This window comes from Mustela nivalis, assembly GCF_964662115.1.
Source record: "Mustela nivalis genome assembly, chromosome: 12".
In the NCBI taxonomy this organism is placed as follows: Eukaryota; Metazoa; Chordata; class Mammalia; order Carnivora; family Mustelidae; genus Mustela; species Mustela nivalis.
In genome coordinates, this window is record NC_139031.1 from 12,717,722 (window position 1) to 12,728,169 (window position 10,448).

General features: G+C 41.2%; 1 protein-coding gene across 4 annotated transcripts in view; it reads left to right on the forward strand.

Moving 5' to 3' along the window:
* The window catches only part of BRAF (B-Raf proto-oncogene, serine/threonine kinase), a 185,489-nt gene extending 177,684 nt beyond the window's left edge, over positions 1-7,805 (forward strand). For all 4 annotated transcript variants that reach the window (XM_082693894.1, XM_082693892.1, XM_082693895.1 and 1 more), the window contains one exon: positions 487-7,805. In XM_082693894.1, the coding sequence (XP_082550020.1) occupies positions 487-509 (23 nt within the window). In that variant the 3' untranslated portion in view covers positions 510-7,805. The remainder of the gene's footprint in view (positions 1-486) is intronic.
* Positions 7,806-10,448: the final 2,643 nt, after the last annotated feature.

Consider the following 10,448-nt stretch of genomic DNA (forward strand, 5'->3'; position numbering starts at 1 on the left):
ATGAACTAGAAAATGGATAGTCTAGATTTTCTTTCCTTCAATCAAATGTGTGATGTGGACAAATCATTTGACCTCTTAATTTTATCTTCTGCAAATAGGGGATAATTCCTGCTTCTTCCTTTCTGTTAGTGGCATTATAATAATGGAAATGAGTTGATAACTGGGGGGAAAGTATTCAAATCAACCTTACTATTTTATAATCTGTTTTTGAGAAATTTTGTTCATTGGAATGGTTTTCAGCATAGCATGTAAAATCCAACTGGGAAATTACCTGCAGACTCGATATTTAATTGATAGAACCGAAGCATATTCTACATATTATAAATTATGTATTTCAGCCATTTTTGCATTTAAATTAGTGATGGTGTCACTAGATTTGTAATAATAGCGAGTCACCTTTCAGTGAGGTTTCAGTGAGGCTTGTCTAGGTCTCTAGGTTATTTTGAGATAACTTTTTTAAAATTAGCTCTTGTCCTCCCTCTACAGGAGAATTTGCAGCCTTCAAGTAGCCACACCATCATGGCAACATCTCCTCTTATTTCTTAAGTCTTGTGTTCGTACAATTTGTTAACATCAAAACACAGTTCTGTTCCTCAAATCTTTTTTTAAAGATACAGAATTTTCAATGCATAAGCTGGTGTGGAACAGAATGGAATTTCCCATCCACCAAAAGAGGGAAGAATGTTTTAGGAACCAGAATTCTCTGCTGCCAGTGTTTCTTCTTCAACACAAATACCACGTGCATACAAGTCTGCCCACTCCCAGGAAGGAAGAGGAGAGAGCCTGAGTTCTGACCTTTTGACGGTCAGGCATGATGGAAAGAAACTGCTGCTACAGCTTGGGAGATTGGCTGTGGAGAGCCTGCCAGTCAGCTCTGCCCTTCTAACCGCCAGATCAGTGCGTGGCTGGTCACCTGATGGGGCAGCTGTAATCGCCAAGCATCGTTCTCTTTCCTGTTCTGGGATTTTGTCGTGGAGCTCTTTTCCCTAGTCACCACCGGTTCATTTCTGAGGGATGGAACAAAAATGCAGCATGGCCTTTCTGTGTGGTGCATGTCCAGTCTTTGACCAATTTCTATCAAGTGAAGCTCTTTTATTTAAATGGAGAATGAGAGGCAAGGAGGAGATACGATTTGGTGTAGCGGAAAAGGGAATGCTGCATCTTTTTCCTGACCTACTGGGTTTCTGGTCTTTGTCTCCTTGCTCACTGAGGGTGTCTGCCTAACCGAGCAGGCTGGAAAGCGCTGGCACACATTGCCTGCCTTTCTCACTGGGTCCAGCAATGAAGACAAGTGGTGGGGATTTTTTTTTTTCCTCCACAATGTAGCAAGTTCTCAGGAAAATACAGTTGATATCTTCCTCCTAAGCTCTTCCAGTCATCAAGTACTTACGTGGCTACTTTGTCCAGGGCACAAAATGCCATGGCAGTATCTGATTCAGAGCCTACAAAACTGCTTGATAACAGTTTTGAATGTGTGAGACATTTATGTAATTTAAATGTAAGGTACAAGTCTTAATTTCTGAGTTTTCTTCTATTATATTTTTATTAAAAAGAAAATAATTTTCAGATTTAATTGAATTGGAATAAAAGAATACTTCCCACCAGAATTATATATCCTGGAAAATTGTATTTTTGTTATATAAACAACTTTTAAAGAAAGATCATTATCCTTTTCTCTACCTAAATATGGGGAGTCTTAGCATAATGACAGATATTTATAATTTTTAAATTAATGGTACTTGCTGGATCCACACTAACATCTTTGCTAATATCTCGTGTTTTCCTCCAACTTCCTCTACACTCCATCCTCCATCCTCTTTCCAGTCTCTTATCTAGAACGTGCAACCTAAAATAAAAATGGTGGTGTCTCCATTCATTCTCCTTCTTCCTTTTTTCCCAAGCCTGGTCTTCAAAAGGTTGGGTAATTTGGCAGCTGAGTTCCCCAGGTAGAGAATAGAGAAATTTTAGGTGTATTGGGACCAAGGGAAGGTGCGTGAAGCCTAACATCAGTTGTTTCTATAGAAAGAGTTGCTGTGGTATTAGAAACATCATTCTTTATCTTTGCCTAAGTGGAAGATAGAACCCAGTCGTAGCTTCCTTTGGCCTTGACTAAAGGGTGGCATAAATTGCAGTAGCGACAAAGTGACTCTGGACGTATTAATGACAAATACCTCCCTTATCATGAGGCTTAGCATCTCTTGCCAGGATTTAGGAATGTAAATCAAATCAAATATACTTAGCCCAACCAAGCTATGTAGCCAAGATCGTAAAGAAATTAGGGCCCATAAAATAAATCAGGGAATTCGAAGCTGTTATTTAAAGATTTCAGATTGTAATTGATCCCACTGTCTGTCAGCCTCTTACGCTCACTGCCATTACATGCTTTTTGCTAAAATACCTGTATTCAGAGGAAGGCCTACTGAAAATTCCAAAGCCCTGGGAGAGGTTGTCCTCGTAAAATGGAAAATACCCTGAAGTTAATGAGTTTGAAAACCAGTGTGTTCTGAAGTCCCGTGAGAACATAGCAGCGTCTTACAAAATTCAGAAATTGTGAAGATTCATACTGATTGAAGAGCATCTTGTGTGCTTAATGCTGCTTCTCTTTTAAAAGCGTCATTTTTCTTTTTAAATACATGCCCAGACATGCTTTTCAACTGGCTTTTGTGTTCCCCTTGCCGAGATTGGAGAGAGCTCGGTTTGAGCAGGAGGCGGACCCTGCAGAGTAGCTGGCGCCTACTGTCGGGGGCCGCCCGGGGCGGGGTGGAGGGGGCAGGAGACCGCACGGGTGCCAGTGAGGAGGAGGCGTAGTGCCAGAAGGGCCACACACTGTCCACTTCCAGCCTCTTTAGGTTGCTTTCTCACTTGAAAAGGGGGAGCAGACTTGGTCTCAAATGAAGCTGTGCCCAGTCAGAAGCCAGGCTCAGGGTCTTCTTCGGAGATTTTTATAGAGCCCTTAAAAAATAAAAATAAAATTCTTGTATTTCTCATCCCTTTTCTCCATTAAATAGTTTTTTCTCTAGTTTACAATGACATGATCAAGGGGTTTCCTCTTACTTTTTGATGCTTAGACTACAGACAGACTTGAGCTCCTAGAAGGTACAAGGAAGAACTCCTTGTTTGTGCAAAGCACTTTATGAATCATTTGTACAGATAGTGTGCGGCTGCTTCGCGGATGATCCTGTAAGGTTGGAGTTCCCTGTCTTTTCCTTAAAGTGGCTGCGGTGCCTTCTATAGTGTATTTTCTTTTGGGTAAGAAGAGGTAAAGCCTTCTGAAAAATTTGAGAGCAGACATAAAAGATTGTCTCAAAATACGTAGTATTCCCAGTGGGCTTTTTTGTCATCAGTTTACGGTCTAGTACTTTTGCCACTGAAATAACATGGACCAAAAAGTAGTTTATAAAAGAGATTGTGAATAGAAAATCCAGTGTGCTCATTTGTACTTCTGTGCACCTTAAAAGAAGATTCTGACTAGCTGTCAATTCTGGTTCCTGATCATCCAGTCCCTGCTTGCACTTAACAATCTTGTAGGATATACTGGGGCAGCCTAAAAGATAAAATGCCATATAACATACCTGTTATATGTTATACGTATGTTGGTATTGGGAGAGGAAGAGCATTACAGTTATAAAGAGGCAATCAGGACTTCAGCTCTGTCCACCGGAAACTCTGTAAATACTTCCCAGATTCTCCTCCGGTGCGGTCCTAGCTCTCTCGGCACCCGGTGTTCTCTTTCGGTCAGCAGCCGGTGCTGGAGCTGCTGCCCCTGCTCCCAGGACCTCACCTACCCCTCCTGTGCGCTCGCTCCCCAGCCTTGTGCCAACCCCATCTGGCTTTAGTTGGAAGCACATTGCAGGGTTCAGGTGACCTCTTCAAAATACTACCTCCTCAGAATGAGGTAATGAATAGTTAATTATTTTAAAATATGAAAAGTCAGGAGCACTAGAACATGAAGAGGATTTAAGATGTTAACTTTGATGTGTACTTGTACTTGAGCCCTCTTATTTTGTCTTAAAGGGCATCATGCATTTCAGCAGTAGTGCCGAAGTGCTCTGAGTTTCTGAATGTTGTTGCAAGTGGTGCCAGCATCTGGTTTGGGGTACGTTTCAGAATCTTCACCTTAAGTCAGCTGCATGAAATTAAGTAGTTACGGTAACAGTTCACTAACAGTGATAGAATTTTAGTCTTCAGTAGGCTTGGCAGGACCATCTTCCTGATGAGTTAGTTGTAGCTCCATCACGTGCACAGACACTCCCATCGAGGGCCTGCCCAGCTAAGAGGGTAGGATGATGGCACGTGATTCTCTTCTTTGTCCAAGTTGGCATTGTTAGCGCTAGAAAATCTGCACCTTCGGACTAGCGAATTACAACCATTAGGCTATTTAAAAAAAAAAAAAAAAAAAGTAACCTGACATGGAAAGTTTACTGTGAGCGTAAACAGCAAATCATTTACAGGTCAGACATTGACATGTATAGGCGAGGCTCTAGAAGAATACCTTGACAATTTGCCAAATGATCTTTACTGTGCCTTCAACATGCAATAAAAAAAAAAAAAAAAAGCTTAAATTTTAGCAGAAATCAGTGATTTGCAAAGAGAGCAGCCACTCTGGTCCAACTCAGCTGTGTTAATATTTTTTAGAGTGCAATTTAGACTGCAGAGACAAATGCACTAAAGGGTTTATAGCCAAAATTACATTTAAAAAAAAATGAGAAAACACACAAGTAAATTTTCAGTGAACAAAATTATTTTTTTAAAGCACACAATCCCTAGTAGAGTCAGATATATTTATCACATAGAGCAACTAGGTTGAAAATTACAGTTCAGTGACATTTCTAGAGAAACTTTTTCTACTCCAATAGGTTCTTCAAAGCATGGAATTTTTATATAATAGAAATGTTTGACAGACATTTTAAAGAATTGCTGTAGTTTGGGGGGTCAGAAGTACTATATGCTGGGCAGCAAATACTTCTTAAAGAGTGAGAAGGAAGAAACTAATGTAGAGGACAGAATTGGATTTTATCAAGAGTACTGCTGCGAAACTCAACAGTGATTTTTTTCAGAGTCTAAAATGTAAACTTGCCTCCCAGGACGTGTTTACAAAATAAGTGGGGCTGTCCTGCTAATGCTGGTTCAGGGTACTCTGGAGACCAGATGTGGTCTCTGGGGCCCCTTTGGGGGTGGGGCATTGGAATGTTAATGACGTGGCTGGTGGGTGTGACCTGAACACACACCATGGTGTGCTTTTTGTATCTCGTTGGCATTTCTTGCCACCCCAGGGAAGGGCAGGGTACTGTCTTCAGCAAGTTCTCTACATGTTTTTCTGCGTTGTATTGCTGACGCCCATAGGTTGGTGCACACCCTAGGAGGACAGCGGCATCTCTGCCTGATTCATTTATTGACCAGAGGAGAATGAAGGGGCCAGTGTATTGCTAGCTCTGGTAGAATTGAAAACACTGGTAAGATTTTTGTTTTATCAGCACACTAGAGAGTAAGCTCTTTGTTGTTTTCAGATAGCTTATTTTCACTTCTGTTCAGGCAAAGACAATGAAGTTGAAATTTAGTCCTAAATTTTGCCAGTGGTGGAAAGGGTAATTAATGGTTTCTATCAGGATTTTTAAGGTAAAGGAGGACAGAATCGTTAAGTCTTAAAATTTTAAAATCTTAAGATTTTATCTTAAGATCTTAAATCTTAGAAAGTAAGGTTAACAGTGCTTTAACGTGCATACGGATGGTTCGTCCTCACCTCAAAGTGATTATGTAGATCTTTTATTTCAACATCCACAACTCAAGCTGTTAATTTTTAGTCCTTTTTTAATTTAATTTTTTTTACCCTTTGACTCCCTTTACCCAACTGTTAGTTTTATTAATTACTAAATTAGTTTTATTAAAATGTTTAATTTTATTAAAATATATAATTTTATTTAACAAAATTCTGTTTTGACTAATTACAGTGATATAACCAGTTGTGTGTGAGGACACAGCCAGTGTATCTTTGTGTGTGTGTGTGTGTGTGTGTGTGTGTGTGTGTGTGTGTGTGTTTGAGTTTGAGGAGTTTGTTTTTTAAGAATTCTGTAGATTGATGTACTCTTGGCAAACAACTATAATCTGTTTATTTGTGTTAGTATCAAAAACAAGACTTGTGCGAACCATCTGCTGGTCTCAGGCAGGCTGAGCTCCCTGTCCCGCACTCCTGATCAGCTAGCTGTCCTCACGGTGTGTAGGGAACTGGGAAGGAAGTTGGCTAAAGAGATGCAGCAGGGAAGGGCTCCGTTTACAGGGGTGGGGATGGGGGATTGTAAGTTGCTTAGTACCAGTTTTGTGTTGAAAAGTATTCTGTGTTGCATTTGTGTGTTAAGCCTTTTTTTAACCCACATGTATCTTGGTGGAAGAAACTTCAGACTAGCGTAAGCAACAAAGCTCACAGAGTAGGCACAAATGTAGAGAAAGTGGACCAAAATGGGAGGTGGGAGGGTGTGGGCGGAAGTCTGGGGCTAGGGGGAAATTGATGTGACAGTGGGAAATAAACTATAATTATCTGAAATAAAATGTAAGAGTGCAATAAGTGTGCTTTTTATTCTAAGCTGTGAACAGTTAAAAAAAAAAAAATTCCTTCCTAATACATTTGTGTATGTTCCATAGCTGATTAAAACCAGCTATGTAAACATATAATGCCTTTTTATCATGTTAATTACCGACATAAGTGGCTAACCTTTATGTCTTATTTATCTTCATGTTGTATTAGTTTACATATGGAGTGCGCGTGTGTGGGTGTCTGTGTCTGTGTGTGTGCTCCCCCCTTTCCCTCTTTCATTTGGAAACGCGTTCATTGGCTCCTCTGCGCTTCCTTTGGCCATGCCCCAGGTTATGGTCTTGATTTGGCCTTCGTGATATTGCCGGATTTAAAGGACTCTTATCACAGTGGTATGTTTTTATGGTGATCTCATTTGTTGATTGTACCCTCTGACCCTTTCCTCCCTCAGCAGTGGCTTTCTTAGGAGCACAAAGCTGATCGGGGATTGAAATTTGACCGTTCCTCAACCTGTGTCCCTTTGAATCCTGGTTCAGTATTTAGGATTGCTCTTTGGTTTAAACCAAGAAAAAGGAAAACACCCCCCTTTTCATTTACTTCTTGGTTTGAGGACAACTCTTGAAAGGGAAATCCTTTGTGTTTTAACCGCAGTGAATTAATGGCTCCTGGTTTCCCACTCCAAACCTAACGGGCGATTCGCATACACATTCCTCTCTCTCTTGCTGCCAAAGGTTTGGGTTTAGTCCACTTCAGTTCCACTCAAGCATTGAAAAGGTTCTCATAGAGTCTGGGGTGTGCCCAGTGAAAAAAAAAAATGGGGACTTTTAAATTGTCCAGAGACCTCTTTATACCTGCTTTGCAAAAATTACAATGGAGTAACTATTTTTAAAGCTTATTTTTCAATTCATAAAAAAAGACATTTATTTTCAGTCAAATGGATGATGTCTCCCTGTTGTCCCTTAATCCTCAATGTTTGCTTGAATCTTTTTTTTTTTTTTTTAATTCCCCATACCCACTTCTTGATACTTTGGTTCTTTCCTGCTCAGGTCCCTTCATTTGTACTTTGGAGTTTTTCTCATGTAAATTTGTACAATGGAAAATATTGTTCAGTTTGGATAGAAAGCATGGAGAATTTAAAAAAAAAAACTGAAATTCAGATTGAAGAGATTTATTTCTGTGTAAAGTTATTTAAAAACTCTGTATTATATAAAAGGCAAAAAGTTCTATGTACTTGATGTGAATATGCGAATACTGCTATAATAAAGATTGACTGCATGGAGAAGTCTTTATCAAGATTCTTTTTCTATTACTATCACACTGGTTCTGACAGTTCTTCCAGGCAATACAGAGACTGAGAAATGTGCTTTTTTTTTCATGTCAGTTATGGCTGGGTGGGTAGAAGTTATTTGTATGAAAACTTATTTGTAGCAATTGGTCCAGGTAAACACCTGCTACCTGGTACCAGCTGTACTCCCGTGGTGGGGACAGCCTCTGTCCAGTGTTGGACACTGGGACCTGACTGCTCCCCTGCAGTGGCTCTGTTGAAGTGTGTGCAGTAACTGAGTCATTAAAGTTCAGAGTCTAGTCTGGAGGGGCCCCTGGGTGGCTCCGTTAGCCTCTGCCTTCAGCTCAGGTCCTGTAGGATCAAGGCCTGCTTCCTGCTCCCTGCTCAGCAGGAAGCGTCCCTCTGCCTCTCCCACCTCCCCAGCCTGTGTTACCCTCTCTCACTGTCTCTGTCAAATAAATAAAATCTTTAAAAAAAAAAAAAAAAAAGAGAGAGAGAGAGAGTCTAACTGGAGAAGTTCCCCTGAAAATGGTCTTTCAATTTTTTTTTTTTTTTGGACACAAATTTCCAATACATTTTCTGTGGGAACACAGAATGTACACAGATATAGATAGATAGATAGATTTGAAACTGCATTGTGTTTTACACTTTTTTTTTTTTTAAACAATGCTGGTTACCCCAGTGAGTTGATTTTGTGCACGTGATTTCATGACCTCGAGTTTGAAAGCACCTAGAATAACTTCAAGCTATGTCAGGTAACGGGGCTGTTACCAGAAGAGAAGTAAACCATTTCATCTTATTTTAGATTTTATTTATTTGATAGAGCACAAGTAGGTAAAGCAGGAAGCAGAGGGAGAGAGAGAAGCAGGCTCCCAGCTGAGCAAGGAAACCGATTCAGAGCTCGATCCCAGGACCTTGGGATCATGACCTGAGCCAAAGGCACCCGCTTAACCATTTGAGCCACCCAGGCACCCCAAGAAGTAAACCATTTTCAAGCTTCACCAGGAAACCTTATGTCCAAGAACTATAGGAAGGAACAGAAAAGTCTTCAGGATGGCACATGATTTGAGGCACCTGGTTTCTGGCCTTCATGCCCCTCCAACTCATCATCAAGTTCTGTGGAGGCAAGAATTTTCTCTGAACTATAGATTTCTCATGTAAAAAATGTAATTCTGTAATACATTATACAAGCTTTTTTTTAAAGAAACTCTTTTTAAAATAAAGTTCATACACGATTGGGGCCTTATTTTTTAAGAATTTATTACTCCACAAGGTTTTCCTTAAAATTTAGTCCAGAAGATGAATGCTTTTGGTTACCGTGATAAAATTTTATTATAAAACACTCTATCTTACTAGTTCTGAAATTTTACCAGGGGCCGTGACCATTGGACCTGATGTGTGGGTTATATAGTTCTCCAAGGCTCATAAAATGTTAGTGCAGAAGGAATCTTTAAGGATATTCTGGTCCAAGTCCCTTCACCGTCAGTTACTGACTAGGATTCCCCAGGGATGACTCCCCTAGGTTCACGTAGCCAAGACTCAGGACCTGTTTCCAACAGCAGTAGTATGTGCTGTGGGTGTCTCGGCCAGCACGACGAATCGACCAGGGTAACCCTGGGGGCTAAGAGGATGATGAAAAAAGTTACGAGACAAAGAGATGATGGCAGGAGGGACACTGAAGGTGATGTCCGACAGTGCCAAATTCACTCCACATCTTACAAGCACTTATAAGGCAGACCAGAATAGAAAGAGCATTACATCAGTACATAGTCAGATGACCAAGTTTACATTAACTACAAGCAAACCTCGTGATGCCAGGTAGTTTCGGCTAAAGCCATTAGCAAGACAATCAACCAGGGAGTGGATCTTGGGAGGGACAGAACAACAAGGGCTAAGAACTCAGGACCCTGGCCACATTGTTCCCTACTGCAGGGAGAGTGTGTGGGAAGTCACGTAGGCGAGCGCACGACACAGCACAGACCCTTTCTCAGTGCACTCAACTTTCCCGTCCTTAACCTTGTCAAGGTGTCCAGACTTTGAAGGAGACACAAGTCAGGGCCTGGTTTGGTCCTTGACTCCAACCGTGCCGTGGCCTCTAACATATGGGTTTATTATATATAAACTATGTATTTTATTTATATATATACACTTAAATAAAGATACGGTTGTTATAGTTGTAATGGCTGTAACAAAATTTGGAAAGAAATGGGTGTTGTGCCAGGTCTCCTCCACTGGCCTCTGCTGTCTTGGCCATTTGGGCAAAGCCCCTCCTGGGCAGGGGATAGAAGGCAGAGGCCTGGCTGCTGAGGCAAGTCGGCGGTAGCTCAGGCCGCCTGGGTTTCCTCCACTCCTTGCTGTGGCCACACTGACGCTTCCGATGTGGTGATGGCAGCAGGCAATCAGGTTGGCCTCTTGCATGGACTAGTCCTTGGGCAGGCGGAACGGAGCTGATCCCGCTACCTTCTTGTAACACGCACACAACCAGGGGTTCCCCACACGGTGCCTCCCCTGTTATTTGCACTCGAGGTTCCATAGGAAACTAATGGTTAGAAATCTGTGTTAAAATTTGACACTTGATTTGATGCCATCAGTCATTTCTTCGCCACCTGCCTTTCCATTTGTGAGGGCCACACCCTG